At 41.1% G+C, this 16,392-nt stretch overlaps 2 protein-coding genes across 16 annotated transcripts in view; one reads left to right on the forward strand and one right to left on the reverse strand.

Annotated features, from left to right (window-relative positions):
• Window positions 1-16,392, forward strand: part of LOC111949337 (E3 ubiquitin-protein ligase TRIP12) — a 79,281-nt gene that overhangs the window by 19,368 nt on the left and 43,521 nt on the right. For 8 of the 15 annotated variants that reach the window (XM_023966416.2, XM_023966419.2, XM_070434051.1 and 5 more), the window contains exons 1-3: window positions 8,665-8,772; window positions 15,522-15,668; window positions 16,143-16,268. In XM_023966416.2, coding sequence (XP_023822184.1) covers window positions 15,571-15,668; window positions 16,143-16,268 — 224 coding nt within the window. In that variant the 5' untranslated portion in view covers window positions 8,665-8,772; window positions 15,522-15,570. Of the gene's footprint in view, window positions 1-8,664; window positions 8,773-9,856; window positions 9,959-15,521; window positions 15,669-16,142; window positions 16,269-16,392 lie in introns of those variants that run through there. The other 7 variants (XM_023966425.2, XM_070434057.1, XM_023966424.2 and 4 more) reach the window with 3 other exon arrangements.
• On the reverse strand, window positions 6,353-8,315 carry LOC111949756 (F-box only protein 36-like). The gene is given in 6 exon segments (XM_070434062.1): window positions 6,353-6,793; window positions 6,795-6,815; window positions 6,817-6,848; window positions 7,416-7,588; window positions 7,734-7,842; window positions 8,188-8,315. Coding segments are annotated over 6 exon segments (531 nt in total). The 5' UTR covers window positions 8,284-8,315; the 3' UTR covers window positions 6,353-6,693.

Genomic DNA, 16,392 nt, shown 5'->3' on the forward strand with positions numbered 1-16,392 from the left:
TTGTTTCCACGTCATTTCAATGAAATTACATGGAACCAATGTGGAATAGATGTTGAATTGGAGTTTGTGCCCAGTGGGTTGTGTTATGTTTGTGTGTAACGTCTTCCGATGCTTTTGCATGTGGTTCAGTGCGATTTTAATGTCTCTTGTCTTTCTGTCTAACCTAAGAGGAAATTAAAGAGCACAGCACTTCCTGTGTGTTCCTCCCAGGGGAGTGGGCCTATGTCACTGTGTGGACTGGTCTGAGGCAACACCTCTGTCAGGCTTTTAAACAGGATGATGCTTAGGTTATCTGCAAAGGCAAGTAGCTTCTGAAGTTAGCGGTAGGCTATATTTAGGCTATCAGCATTTCTTTTTGACTTTCTGTTTGCATGACTATTAATATGATTATGCCTATATGCTGCTGAAGCCTAGGCAACATAGTTCTATTTTTATTAGCATCCTGTGATTTTTGTCCCTGACTTCTTTTCAAAGAGGTCTCTGGAAACATATTTATTTTAAGATCAGTGTCACAACATACTTCCTAATGCAAAATGTCTTCTTTCCCTGCTTGACTTTTAAGATGCAATCCCTGATGTCCGGCAGAGGTGCTTTGAAGCGCACCACAGCTTTGCTTACAGAGAGAACAAGGCTATCTGATGGTTAAGGTCGGCTCTGCAATTGTGGCATTGTTGTTATGCATATAGTAGGGCAGGTTATAAATGTGCACTACCAAATGCTGATAATGTAATGTTCCATGGCATGGCGGCCATTTTCTATATTCTTCTTTATCCTTGTTGAAGGTGAGCTGTTGGGGTAGGTTAAAATGGCTGCCTGTTTATGGGGTACCATTTGTCCCTGCTCCAGATTGCCATTAGACCATGATGTTGAGATGAGACCTCCTATTCGTAACAAAAATATAATTTTCCATATACCCTTAGTTGAATACTGCCCTAGAGGCATCCCTATTGCTTGTCAACTACATTACACCTACGTGTTTTAATATTGAAACTGTACTCATTTTCAGTCTCTATATTTCAACTGACTTTCCTAAGCATCACATTCTACATATTACTCAGAAAAGGCAGGGAAGAACGAATAACCTAATGACAGAGGTTAGATTTAAATAATTGCACAGCAATAAACCATACATTCCGCCCCAGGCCATAAACACTAATTTGACTTAACATGTCGTATTGAAACATAAAAATGTGTAGTCACTAAACTTATTATTAAAGTGATCAAGCACCCTTGTTTGAAGAAAAAAAAAATCTTAATAAAATACATATTTTTGCTAATGTTTTCTCTAGTTGCCACGATTACAATATGGCTGGCAGCAGACAGAGAAGAGAAGCCTTACGTATCGCTGTGAAATACAGCCTCCTGCCTCCCCGTCTGACAGGCCTCTGTTGTCATGGCAACATGCTGTGGCGCAGCACTTATTGGGATTCAGATTCAGACGGATGGCGGGGCTGGTGGGCGACTGCATTAGCCGTCCGGGGATTTGGTGTGGTCCTTTCCTGACAGCGAGCCCTGCCTGTCTGAGAGCCACAGCACCGCAGAGCTCCCAGGCTCCAACGCCACTGCAATGGAGGCTCGGCGCCCTTTGTTTCCACTCTGGATATGTGTCAGTCGGTGTGTGTGAGTCTGCAGCAGAAATGCAGCAGCCCGATGGACTTTTTCTCTCTTCTGCTTCAGCCTTGATGCTGATTTCCCCTGGTTTGTGCCGTTTTCCTTGTATTTTCATCTGGAAATTGCCCGCATATCTGCGGTTTCAGTTGATTATTTTCAATGAGGGCTGATATGACCAATTTTCTCTCATCTTGATGTGCTTTACTCTGTTCACACATTGAGCGGAAATTTTGAATTTGTCATCAACGGTTGTCTCTTTGCCACACCCTAGTTCACTGTGCCTTAGAATATTATGCGATATGCATTTCAAAACCTTAAAAATTTAAATCCCCTAATTTCTGTGAACCACAAGACGAGAAAAAAAACTGTCTTGAATACAAGCTGTCTAGTCAAACAAAGAGCGAAAATGTCATAGCAGAACCCACTCAAGCCACCTCATGCAATATGTGTATTTCCGTTAAAGATAGGTTGTAGATTGCGTTGAAACGTGCAGAACATACCTTTGCGAATCAGATAAAATGACACAGAAGGCGAACAGCTGACACAGAAGGCGAACAGCCAAAAACATTACGCAGTGTCCTTCCACTATAGTTCATATTCTCTACCATACAGGAAAATAACTTTTGTGAAAGGAAGGCGAAAGTAGACACTTTTTTTTCTAGACTCGTCGCTGCTCAGTGGTGCCGTTGGAGGCAGAGCTTTCGCTGTTGTCTTTCCTCCTCTCCCTCTCTCATTCCCTCCCTCTCTCTTTCTACGCTGATCACTCCAGCTTCAACGTCCTTCGTCTCTCCCTAGGTCCTGGTCGAGTACTCCCGCTCTCTCCTCTTCCACCCAGTCCTGTCCTGGCTTGCCCCAGCTCTCAGACCATTGACCACAGGATTCCCACATTGAAGTTTAAAAATAGCTAGACTGGACTATGGGTCTGTCTGCTGCCTCTGTGCTGCCCGGGCAACTGGAGCCCAGCAGCATCTACTCTGCAGTCGCCAAGCAGGAAACGGCAACTTTATTAATCATGGCTGAGGACGGTAAGAGAGAGCGGCTCAGTGCTACATCACACACCACTACGCCGTGCTGCACAGATCACAGAGAAAACACCTAGGTTGCACGCCTGCTACCGGGGTTACGGCGATACAACTTCAAACAAAGCACACCCACAATCACATTTCTGCTCAACTTCTACACTGACACCATTCATACTGTATCTCATAGTCCAAAAGGGAAGCTGGATCTGTAGCTCACTTTCAAACACAAGTCACATCAAGCTCTCCATCTGTCTCATGCCTATGTACACATTCACTTTCTCTTTGTCTGTGCTACTGTGTACACTCAACCCTCTCTCGCTCTTTGTCAGCACATCTGTGTGCATTGCCTCATGAACATGATAAGCCTACAATGCTCTTGTTTGTATATAGCAGCATGATCAATGAGATATCTGTGACTATATATGGTTTATTTCTCTCATCTGCTTCTTCACTTTCAAAGTAAGAGAAAGTGAGAAAAAAAGATGTAGAAGAGAGCAGGGGGAGAGGAGGACCGTCATCTTTGTGGAGGCTGCTGATGGATGGGAACACAGAGGGATGCCTCAGCACTGCAGAGTGCAGGAGGGAGGGGCTAAACCAGGCAGGCAGGGCACTTCTAGCCCCACCAGCTGCTGTAGATGCACACAGTCGCTTTATGCGTATGAAGGCGGAGGGGTTTTATTACAAGTGTTTTTGAATTTGCATACGTGTCTTAGCTTTCTTTCCGGGGTCAGGGATGCGGCTTCTGCACCCGGGTGTGAAATCCATGTACATTTTACATTTACTTGGTCTCACAGAACAGATTGACCTCATGAAATGCATGGGAGACATTTGTTGTGCACTTTCTATCAGTGTTCGTTCAGCTTATCATGAAAATCCCCATGCCTCTGTCCCCTCCTGCTCCCTGTGCTTTCTCTCTCTGCTCATTACTGGTCACATGGCCTTGTGGTTGTGATCGAGACGCACACAATTAACCACAAGCTCAGCCGTCTGCCAGCTATTTCTAGTGCAGGCCTACCCGGCTTGATTGTTGACATTACCTGAGTGCAATCAAGGCCTCTGTCTGCTTGCATTGGCCTGGGTAAGCAGTACACCAGCCTGGAGCACGCCAGCCCTCACACTTCTTTCTGTAAGCCGCTGCACTTTGGCATGACCTTGTTGCTGTGGCAACATTTGAAGAAAACAGTGCTACCTTAACAGCATGGTGGTATGAAACAGTAAAGGTTGCGAACCTTACATGTTCTGGGAGGGAGCCTCTTAAAGCCAAAGGAAATATGATTTGAGTGGCCACTATCATGCCTTATCTCAGTTTTTCCTCTGGTGTCTTTCCGTTCTCTTCCTTCAGTGTTAAGACATTCCTGCTATGTATGGTTAATGGTCTTGCCTGCTTCCTCCCCACTTTTCCTGTATTTGTAGTCTTGTCTGCACAATCAATTTCCACTGGTGCACTGCAGGGTAACTCAACATCCCAAAACAAATAATAAGTAGCCCTCCTTTACCATCCATGCTCTTTGTTTTTTTACAGTTTTGAGAATTGCAAATTAAGTGCCTGCAGTACCTACTGTTTGTCTCAATTACCACAACCCCTCTCCCACAGTATTTGTTAGTACTTCGAATGTCTTGCAAACAAAGAATACATAAAGAGCGGTTGAAATTTGAACAAATAATTTGGACAAATTTATATTGCTATGAACACATTATTTGTGGATATCGGAGAAATTAAAACGATCCAACCTGCTGATTCATTGTTGCCATTCTCTGGGATGAATTCTTCTTTCACTCTTGAATAATTGCTTGGAGATTCATCCCTGTCAGACAGATCACATATCAACAATGTTTGATGTGACTTTCCCATTTACTTTTAACATTTCATTTAGTTTTAATAGAAATTGTCTAGATATTTTCCTTTCTTCTGACATCCTCTTTTTTTTGGCACACCCATCCGTTAAATGCATTACAGCTGGGATATTTTCAAAACCACAACAAAAGAAGACATGCCTTTACTGCCTCAGTCTGTCCGTAGCCACTTGCAGAGCCCAGCTAGAGACTAGACTAGAGGAACATTGATCGGCAGGGAAACAGAGCCCATAGCGCAAGCCTGACTAGGCCTTGTTCTCTCTCAAAATACACACACACACACTGCGTACATAAACACTGATCCTCATTACTGTTGCGCTGGCACATCCAACTCACACATGCTCAGTAGCCGACTAACATTTTTCCTCACGGATGGTCCTACAGGCCCTTTTGCTGTCGCTATGAAAGTGAGCAGTCCCTCTGAAGAGAGAAAGTGTAGGAAGGAGAGTTGTAGCTAGCCAGCTCCAGGCCTGCTCTTTCTCTGCCTAGCCATATAATTTACCTTCTGCCTTCTCCTCTGTTTACTCGTGGCTGGCTGCCTGTGTCTGGGCCCAGCCTGGGCACACAGATTCTCCCTCCAGTCCACTCCTGAGACGCTGCCCGTCTGGAGGCCGATGAGGCGCTGACACTGCTGCGTCACTCCTGCTGCATCACTGACCCACAAAGAGGTGTGGAGGAGGGGTGGTGGGAATGTGTTGCAAGGGATAAACGAAAGAGAGTGAGCTCTGCCCAAACGCATAAATAGAGAGAAAGTGAGGCTTCCGGGCTGGTCGACTGTCGCAGGCCTAGCCACTGTGGTATTCAGGAAGTGGAGCCAGAGACAGATCTTTTATTGTTACGTAATGAATATTTTTCCTCCCAGACCCAGCTGAGGAGGCGGTGTTTAGCGACTCTGACTCAGGCTAATAATAGAGCTCAGTACCATTGAGGGCCGTGTGTGTGCGGGAATCTGATCCATTTCACCCCCCCGAAGTGAGGTATTTGGACACAATTGATTGGTTGATTTTTTACAACTTAAAGACACGTTTTTAAACAACAATACATGCATTAAAAACTATCTCCATCGTGTCCTTGGTAATGTTTCAATGTAAAGACAGATTTTTTTTATTAATAAACATGTTCTGTTTTACATGACTCTCCTCTTTATAATTTAAAGGGTGAGTATGAATTAGTTTCTTTAAACAAATTAAGTGGGGTTATGTGGCCTATCTTTCTGAGTATACTACTAAAATGTTTGCTCTTTAAAAAAATCCCCTTTCACCAAACTTCCCTTGCACTTGTAGGGTTCACACATTCTTCTCTGATACATGCGCTAAGTAAGCCTACCTAAGATTACATTCAAACTCATGCTAGTGTGGTTACAGTTCAACAGTAGGATTAAGTTTGTCTGACTGATAGCACTTGTTTTGCACACGTCACCTTTGTTTTACTTCGAAATCCTGAAGTAAGGATGTGCATTTCTCTGCCACTTTGCTCCCTCTGCTGGCTAGTGTTTGTATCAGACCCTCCTCACACAGCTCCTTCAGTACAGCTGGTTTTCAGCAGAGGGCGTAGGAACGCTAAATCGGTCATCAAACAGGAAACATCTCCAGCATTACGTCTGACCCATGAACTCATTATAAGTAGCTGTGTAGCTGAATCTGTTTTAGGCCTACTCTTTATTATAACAGGCATTTTAATACAATTTACAACACCATACCAATGTGTTCTTACTGTTATTGAGTGTGATAAAGATCGGACACTTTACCAAGTATCTCATTTCAACTGAAGAACACGACCCACAGTCACACCCAGAGAGTAGCACACTGATACAATTTACGTTGGTCAAATAAACTCTCATTTAATAAACACCTCAACAATTCCATTGCAACATGCATTCATTCAGATAATAGTATGGCTTTACTTGTAAACAGTGCATATAACATACTGGATTAGAACTCAAATGCAATAACAAAAACCAAGACTAAATAATTGAATGTTATTTGTTCGAAGGAAGCCTACAGCATTTGGCACTTTTTATTTTTGCAGAGAGAATAAACAAGCTCTGACATACACATTCACATAACATAAATCAAGCAATAGTGCATTTTAAACACAGAGACACAACACACCATTCAAATACATAACTCCTTGTGCTAATGGCAGAGAAAATTACATTTCCTCAAATCTTTATTATGAGATGAGTAACACTGTCTTGTTTAAGTGTCTAGCTACCTCCATGTACATACTGCTGGTTCTCTTTGGTGTTGAAGAAGGCAAAGAATATCTTCCTCCAGCCCGTGGCGTTGGCTAGGGCCTCCATGTCAGAGTTTATCACAGCGACCCCTCAGTCTGTTCCCAGAACTCTGGAGAGTAGCAGAGCTGGGATATCCCATTCCGTATTGAAATACAACACACACACACACACGGACAGACAGACAGACAGGCAGACAAACACTAGCTCACTAACTAAACCCAGATCATATTTTCCTGGCCATGTTAAAGCCTAACTAGAGCCCTGAGGTTTTCCTTGTCTGTTCACATGGTCAGTAAAAACTCAGGGCCCTTCATGAAATAATGTGCATATGAAAGTAACATGTGCTTTTGTAAATTATTTGGGTACACAATATGGACTGGTTTCCTGGACACATTAAGACTAGTCCTGGATTTAAAAGCAAGCAATGTCAATGGGCAGCAGGTAGCCTAGTGGTTAGAGTGTTGAACTTGTAACCGAAAGGTTGCAAGATCAAATCCTGAGCTGACAAGGTAAAAATCTGTTGTTCTGCCACTGTTCCTAGGCCATCATTGAAAATAAGAATTTGTTCTTAACTGACTTGCCTAGTTAAATAAAGGGTAAAAATTATCTTTATATTAATCTTTTTAGTCCAGGAGTAGATTTCATTTTCATCTGAGAAACCGGTCCTTTGGGTTTGTAAAGCCCAGGCTCACCTTGTGGAACCTCTTTGTGGTCTGTGCCAGCAGTGCAATGTCCTTCAGTTCCAAGAAGGCCAGGATTTGGAGCAGTAGGTCATTGGGCAGGCGCTCCAGGTAGTCAAAGTTCCCTTGGCACAGTGCTTGGGTGTACTGTAAAATCTGCTGGCCAAACACCCCACCTACCTGTTCTAGAGAAGGAGTAGTACATACATACTCAGGGCAGTGCACTTTTCAAGACACCAACAGAACCACGTGTATCTACACAAAAACAAATACAGTAGCTGATGTAGGCTTAAAGTATTTCATGGCAGAGACTTGTAATGGAAACCTTACGCTGCATGCGGGCATCATGCAAATGGTCATCGTGGGTCATCTTATTTTCTCCAGGTGCAGCACCCTTGAATTCAATCCGCAAAGAAATCTTCCACGATCTCCATATCACCTAAAGAGAAATTCAAAAATACATAGGCCCGTTATACAACTCAGTTCTCTCCAATCATCAGAGCCTTGTAGTTAATCTATGTTCAAAGCATGTTGAAACAGAAGTTACTTGCAGAAAGAAATGTCAGATACATAAGGTTGATATGTAGCATTTAAAAGTACAATCATGTCAATGGAGAGCAACACTACCAAATACAGTGTTGTGTACCATGGCTGCTGTCTTGATGTGTAGCCTTTCTCCACAGGCACAGTCCAGCATTGTGCAGATAAAGTTGACTTTATCTGTTTTTAACTCTCAGCAATCCCAAGATACATATCAAATGGGTGATAAAATATAATAATTTACCTCAGTTTTAGTGACAGTAAGCTGAAAAAAATATTTTGTAGGAGGAGGACCCTGGCCATTTATTTCAAACACTTTCTTGACAAGTAAAGACGCCATTTTTAGACGCTAAAGAGTTTCCATGACAACAGAGAGAAAACAACAGCGAAATATTTTGTGTGACAATGAAAGCGAATTCTGTTCGCAACTGTATACATTGAGTGATTGATAATTTAAGTATATAAATAAAATAATGATCAACCCACAATGTCATGTATATTTTCGAGAAAACAGTTGGATTAGGGGGTCACGACCCAGCGGATTAATATTTCGCAGCTATCCTACTGTGAGATATATCATTTTAAATTCTCTAAACACAACCGTAGACAATATTAAATATATTCGCTAAATTGTTATTGAATACATGCATTTATTTGGATCAGGTTCTGTTCAGTGTCGACTTTAACAACTCGAAAGTAGTTCCTAGCGGAAGAATGGGGCACTTTAGAGCGGAGGTATATTGCAGTTGCAGGTCCCTCAGCTGATGTGAAGGCTGAGAGAGTGAAGCTGGTGCACTGTCTGTTACAACTACAACACTGGAACAAATAGGTAATAACATAATATATATAACGTTCAGTGGCATCTTATTCAATAGTTTGAGGGGCTCATTGAGCGTTTAAGACTGAAATACTTGTGAGGAATGGAGAATCCGTCTCGCGAAAAAAATATGGTTTCCAATTGTCATCTCTCGAATCCTGTTCCTGCTTTCCTGTTTTTTTGTGTCTGTGTGATGCAAGCAGCAAAGAAGGTTCAGAGGCCATTTCGTTTTGCAACTTGTTTTGCCATAAACATACATTAGGTAGCTAGTGAAACAAAATAAGCTCGCTAACCAAACAACTCTTGAATTGGAAATAGCATAAGGTTAGCCTGTCGGCGAAACAAACATTTTAGSTAGTTAGTTGACTACCAGCTAGCTAACGTTAGCAAGCTCGCTATCTAGCTAACGTTAGCAATTATCTTAGTTAGCAGAATGCTTTCAGTTAGCGACATTCGTTAGCCGGGTATCACTCACTTTAGCTACATAACCCGAATCATATCGGGTTAAGGTCAACATGTAACATTAGCTGCCTAGCTAATATTAAAAAAGCGGCTAACTAACGTTAACTTTTTAAGAGGTGGTAGGCAGCTAACGTGTAATTTAATATTGCGTTCCCCATTAATAAATCTAACGTTAACTATGTTTGTTTGCCAACACTGTTAGCCAGCCAGCTAACGTTATATAGCAAGGTAACATCGTCAGGCTAGAGAGAACTAAGCAACCAACTAACTTAACAATGCTAACTAGCAGCAAGAAAAACGTTAGCTTCCTATTTGGCTAGGATAGTTAACGTTAATCAAGTAAACGTTTGTTTAGCTAGCTACCTTAGGTAGTTAACGTTACTTTGTTAAATATTGCGTTTATTACACGTCGACAGCTGTTATATTACTGAGGCGATACAATTATCAACTAGCCAGCGAACTACCGTTAGCTATTTAGCTAGATTAAAGTAATGTTAGTTTTGTATTTAGTTACTGTTCGCTAGATAACGTTAACATATTGGATAATGCTGTGTGAATGTCGTTGGGTGAAGTTTCCGACATTCCCTTTGAATACACTATTGCATTAGCGTAGCTGTCCTAACAAGAAAGCTAGCTAGCTAAAGGTTAGGAAGCTTGTTAGCTAGTACAGCTGAGTCCTCTGGTGCGAAGTTAATAATAGTCCGACCMATGCTGTCATTTTCGATGGAAAGCTCAGGTAATTGTTATTTAGAGGACATTTGCCAGCCATTCCATTTGAGGTGGTTTCCATGCAAAATGTTTTATTTAGCTACACATTTTTGTGTTGTTGTCTTGATAACGTTCGTTGAACGTTTTTACGACAACAGACCACCAACTACGCATTTTCATGCCACATAGATAACGTTACATTCATACATAGCTAGCTAATATGTTATTTGCGGACTAGTCCGCATTTTTATATAAATAACCAGACATCTTAACTAAGTGTAACGCGATAACGTTTGAATCTGAAAGGTACCATACTAGGCTCTTTGTCTATTGCTAGCTAGCTAACGTTACTGTCAAACTGAAATTCCGGGACCAGGTTTGCTAACCACCTAGCTGGTGCTAACTACGTCAGATGAAGGCCTCTTTGTAAAACGAGATAGAAATAAATTAGTGTTGGCTAATAAAAGCTGGTTATAATGAAAGCTATTATATTAACCCAAGTAGTGAACTGTAGATTGTACAGGACTACAGTGGAACATGGTAAAACACCAATTGTCAGAGCTGGGACGAATAAATAAACAAAGACTAGGATGTACAGTCAGACAAGGCCTGGCTAAAATGGCCTTGCAAGCTTGCCAATTGTTCTTATTTTGTGATCAATATCGCAGTATTTTGGGTCTTAACATGAGTGATGGCATGAAGAATATGTAGCAAGTTTATCAAATTTGTTTGTTTTGACACGTGCATCATAATGAACTCCCTAAATAAATGTTCAAATCCCACCTTTGAGTCCCTTAGACACTTAACATGAGCATTTTTGCAATGGGTAATTAAAGAGCATACCTCTATATCATGATAATCTGAAAATACATATCGGACTAATATTTACTTAAACTCGCGTGTTTATTATAGTTTAGCTACTGTAACGTTACATGGTGAAGGCCCTTTACTGTTATGTAGCATAGGATTTTGACTTGCTGTATTTTGAGTGCTAGGCCTGAAATATTCATTTCTCTTTGTGCCATATTTCACTGGAAATTTGCTGAAGTGGATTTGCACAGGAACTTTTGTGATTAATTGATGGTGATATTTTGCTTACAGAAATGCATAGATAATTAATGGCAGAAATTTAGATTTCTTTGCAAATCATCTTGTTTGTTTACCTACCAACTTACTGTGTTTACTCTAGGGCTGGGAATTGCCACGGACCTCACGATATGATATTATCACGATACTTAGTTGCTGATATATGTATTGCGACTCTAACAATTCTATGTGTTGGGATTCGATACTGAGATTTTATTGCGATTTGATCTTCCAAAAATATTGGTCACTATATGTCTGCTGCAGAATGACAAGAGATACATGAGAACAGGTTTTGGTCAGTCATGGAAATAAGTGTTAAACTAATTGGCTCCCTATTTAAAAAGATGGAGAACAAGCTATGATGGAAAAATACTGGAGATTTGGTGTGGGTACAGCAAACAAGCACTAAAATAATGCGTTATATATAATTTGTCCTGCATATCTTTTTGTACATCAATTAAACAAGAGTCAGCTTTTAAGTTATTTCACTACATAGCCTATTTGTTTGATAAAATACACTTTAGAAAAATATAAATGCAACATCCAACAATTTAAAAGATTCTACTGAGTTACAGTTCATTTTAGGAAATCGGTCAATGGAAATAAATTCATCAGGCCTTTATCTATGGATTTCACATGAATGGTCTTTACCTTTTAGAAAAATGTAAAGGTGTGGATCAGAAAACCAGTCAGAATGTGGTGTGACCATCATTTGCCTCATGCAGCGCGACACATCTCCTTCGCATACAATTGATCAGACTGTTGATTGTGGCCTGTGGAATGTTGTCCCACTCCTTTTCAATGGCTGTGCAAAGTTGCTGGATATTGGCAGGAACTGGAACATGGTGTGGTATATGTTGATCCAGAGCATCCCAAACATGCTCAGTGMGTAAWATGGCTCAGTATGCAGGCCATGGAAGAACTGGGACATTTTCAGTGTACAGGAATTGTGTACAGATCCTTGCGACATGAATGGCATGACAATGGGCCTCGGGATCTCATCATGGTATCTCTGTTCATTGAAATTGCCATTGATAAAATGCAGTTGTTTGTTGTCCTTATCTTATGCCTGCCCATACCTTAATCCCACCACTACAATGGGGCAATCTGTTCACTATGTTGACATCAGCAAACCGCTCGCCCACACGATGACACGTCAGCCATCTTCCATGTGCAGTTGAAACCGGGATTAATCCATGAAGAGCACCCTTCTCCAGCGTGCCAGGGGCCATCAAAGGTGAGCATTTTCCCACTGAAGTCAGTTACAATGCCGAAACCACTGTCATGTCAAGACCCTGGTGAGGATGACGAGCACACCGATCTTCCCTGAGACGGTTTCTTACAGTTTGTGCAGAAATTCTTCAGTTGTGCAAACCCACAGTTTCATCAGCTGTCTGCTGGACTCAGACGTACCCACAGGTGAAGAAGTCGGATGTGGAAGTCCTGGGCTGGCGTGGTTACATGTGGTCTGCAGTTGTGAGGCCAATTGGACTTGAAGTCATAAACAGCGCTGTGCTTCAAGCATTGCGAAGAGCTGCTGGCAAATGCAGGAAAGTGCTGTTTGAATGAATGATTACGTTGCATGTAATCAATGCGTTGTCTGTTAATTTATCATCGAATCACAGCCTACTTTGCCAAATGGGTGATGATTTAACAAAAGTGCATTTGCGAAAAAAGCACAATCGTAGCACCAATGTATGTAACCATAAACGTCAATGCCTTTATTAAAATCAATACACAGGTATATTATTTTAAACCTGCATATTTAGTTWAAATAAATTAATGTTAGCAGGCATTATTAACTAGGGAAATTGTGTCACTTCTCTTGCGTTCAGTGTAAGCAGAGTCAGGGTATATGCAGCCTTTTGGGCCGCCTGGCTTGTTGCGAACTGTGAAGACCACAATTAATTTGCCAGAATTGTACATAATTATGACATAATTTACATAATTATGACATTGAAGGTTGTGCAATGTAAAAGRAACATTTAGACTTAGGGTTGCCACCCGTTCGATAAAATACGGAATGCTTCCGCATTTCACTGAAAGAATAAACGTTTTATTTTCGAAATGATTGTTTCCGGATTTGACCATATTAATGACATAAGGCTCGTATTTCTGTGTGTTTATTATATTATAATTAAGTCTAAGATGTGATATTTGATAGAGCAGTCTGACTGAGCGGTGGTTGGCAGCACCAGGTTCGTAATCATTCATTCAAACAGCACTTTCCTGCATTTGCCAGCAGCTCTTCGCAATGCTTGAAGCACAGCGCTGTTTATGACTTCAAGCCTATCAACTCACGAGATTAGGCTGGCAATGCTAAAGTGCCTATAAGAACATCCAATTGTCAAAGGTATATGAAATACAAATGGTATAGAGAGAAATAGTCCTATAATAACTACAACCTAAAACTTCTTAACCCGGAATGTTGAAGAGTCATGTTAAAAGGAACCACCAGCCTTCATATGTTCTGAGCAAGGAACTTAAACGGTAGCTTTTTTTTTTACATGGCACATATTGAACTTTTACTTTCTTCTGTTTTTGCATTATTTAAACCAAATTGAACATGTTTCATTATTTGTTTGAGACTAAATTGATTTTATTTATGTATTATATTATTTTTAAATAAGTGTTCATTGTTCATTCAGTATTGTTGTAATTGTCATTATTACAAATATATAAAAATTGGCTTTTTATTTATTTTGAATATCTTTTTTTTTTTCWGCTTTTTTTMGTCKTCCAATAATCGCTATCTGCATTGAAAAATCATATTTGGTTTACCTGTACTATCAAGAACAAGACACAACTAGCTGAAACAAGCCACCTACATTTCCCCACATGGCACATTCTTGCTATTGAAAGATCAGATAGCTAGAAACAATTGTAAAACACAGCCTTTGCCCCATAGATGCACATTTTCGCGACCCTGTCAGGCAAAACGTCCTCAGCTGGTCTAGCTGGTCATATTCACCACTGCAGCAGGGGAGGGCGAAAGTATGCTTATTTTGTGTAATGATATATGCACCCACTCCATTGTGTATTGTTACCCCTGTATTTCATGACCCTACTCCCCAACACACCAACCCCACTTTTGTTGAGAAAGGAAATGGTGGCAGTAGGTGCATGGAACACTGAGTTGGTTCTCCGAAGACTCTGTATGCTTTCTTCAGTGATTGGCTATGACAAGCATACCCGCAGACTCTTAGTAATGGGATACCCCCAGTGACCGGGAGACGATGTAGACTTAGGACAATTGGTGGCTGTTCTCTCTGTTCTAATCTATACTGAACAAAAATATAAATGCAACATGCAACAATTTCAAAGATTTTACGGTTCTTTATAAGGAAATCAGTCAATTGAAATAAATTCATAAGGGTCTAATCTATGGATTTCACATGACTGGGCAGGGGCGCAGGGCGCGGTCAATCAGAATTTGTTTTTCCCCACAAGGGCTTTATTGCAGACAGAAATACTCCGCTGCACCTCTCCTGACAAACCTGTAGGTGAAGGAGCCAGATGTGGAGGTCTTGGGCTGGCGTGGTTACACGTGGTCTGCGGTTGTAAGGCCGGTTGTACGTACTGCCAAATTCTCTAAAATGTCGGAGGCGGCTTATGGTAGAGAAATGGCCAGTAAATTATCTGTGTGACACAACTGCACCTTTTAGTTGCCTTTTATTGTCCCCAGCACAAGGTGCACCTCTGTAGTGATCATGCTTTTTAATCAGTTAATTTGTCACACCTGTCTTGATTATCTTGACAAAGGATAAAATGCTCACTAACAGGGATGTAAACAAAGTAGTGCACAACATTTTAGAGAAGCTTTTTGTGCATATGGAACATTTCTGGCATCTTTTATTTCAGCTCATGAAAACTGAGACCAGCACTTTACATGTTGCGTTTTATATTTTTGTTCAGTGTATGTCTCTTCATGTTCCCAGGATAATACTTAGCCTAGATGTGTTGGCTTATGTGATCTTGCGATTCAAAAAAAATCTATCTGCGTCGTTTAGTTTGTTGTGGACAGTCATTTTGGGCCTGTCGTCATTGTCTCTGTTTGGATCAATCCGCTCTCTATATTTGGGCTGATTAGATTTCAGAGATAGATGTATGTAGCCGTGTGATGCATTTTGGCTTGAGGCTCATTGATCTCGCGGGCTGCCCTGTGCTGCCGCCAAACAAATGGTAATGTGTAACGTGAGTAATARGATTTTCCACTAATTGGTCTTTTGACCAATCACATTAGATATTTTTCTGATCTGATTGATCCAAAATGATTGAAAAAAAGATCGGCGTTGGGCTGCCTGTAAACGCAGCCAATGTGGTTTTGAGAGTGATAATGTGGGGTTGAGGGGCTATTTTTAAAATATTTTTTATTTTCTCCCAAACTGCAGCATTGATGGCATCAACAGCCACCACCAACACATGTTAATTGTATTTTACTTGGTTTTGGAATATATCACACATCCTGATGTCTCACCCACGATCTGATTTTCTTTTCTCTCTAGTGAATGGTAGTGTCTAGAAAGGGTATGTCCCTTCAGGAGAGAGGTGCCAATGTCCAACCGGCCTAATTCCAATCCAGGGGGGTCACTGCGCCGTTCACAGAGGAACACTGCTGCGGCCCAGCCACAAGACCATACAGTCGCGGGAAGGTAAGCCACCCAGCACATTTGAATATCTTTCTCGTTTGTTTGTTTGTGTTATGTTTTGGATTCTGCTTGTATGTTTGAACATGTGAGGGCATGCTTGAAGCTGTTCTCTACTGTATAGTCTTCTCTACTTTTCTCAAAATGGCTGCCATTTTTCCTATTCACCATTGATATTAGAACTTTAATAAGGGCCTAAACCTTATCAGAGCTGGAGCTGATAACGTTCATTCTGTTTCTAAATATTTCTTAAGCTTTTCCAATGTGTTTAAGTGAAAGGAAAAGCTTTGTGGTGTATTTTATATTAATCTAACAGTACACCTACATATAGGTTGTTTTTGCACAGTGTTGTACAGAGGCATTCCTTGGAGCAGTACAGGATGGGTGAACAATGATAGGGGAATAACTAAGTATTTTATTCATGATACGGAGTGATTACACAACCCACACTCACTTGCTCTTTAATTCCCAACCTTACAGGTTGCAGTCAGAGCAGGTAAAACATAAAACAAATTCCCCTCCTGAAAGTAGAAGACCTAAATCTAAGGCTTCCAAAGCCGCACCCAGCTCATCCTCTGGCCAGTCCAGGGGGCACAGCTCAAGAAGGTACCCCTCTTTCCTTAGCTCTCACTATGTGTTTGTGGGGTCTGCTTTTGACAATTGCACTTAAATAAAAATGTGTTTTAAATATGGTTTATTTTCTATCTATTGCACCCTTGGCTATTCACTC

The sequence above is a fragment of the Salvelinus sp. IW2-2015 genome, linkage group LG22 (assembly GCF_002910315.2).
Source record: "Salvelinus sp. IW2-2015 linkage group LG22, ASM291031v2, whole genome shotgun sequence".
NCBI lineage: Eukaryota > Metazoa > Chordata > Actinopteri > Salmoniformes > Salmonidae > Salvelinus > Salvelinus sp. IW2-2015.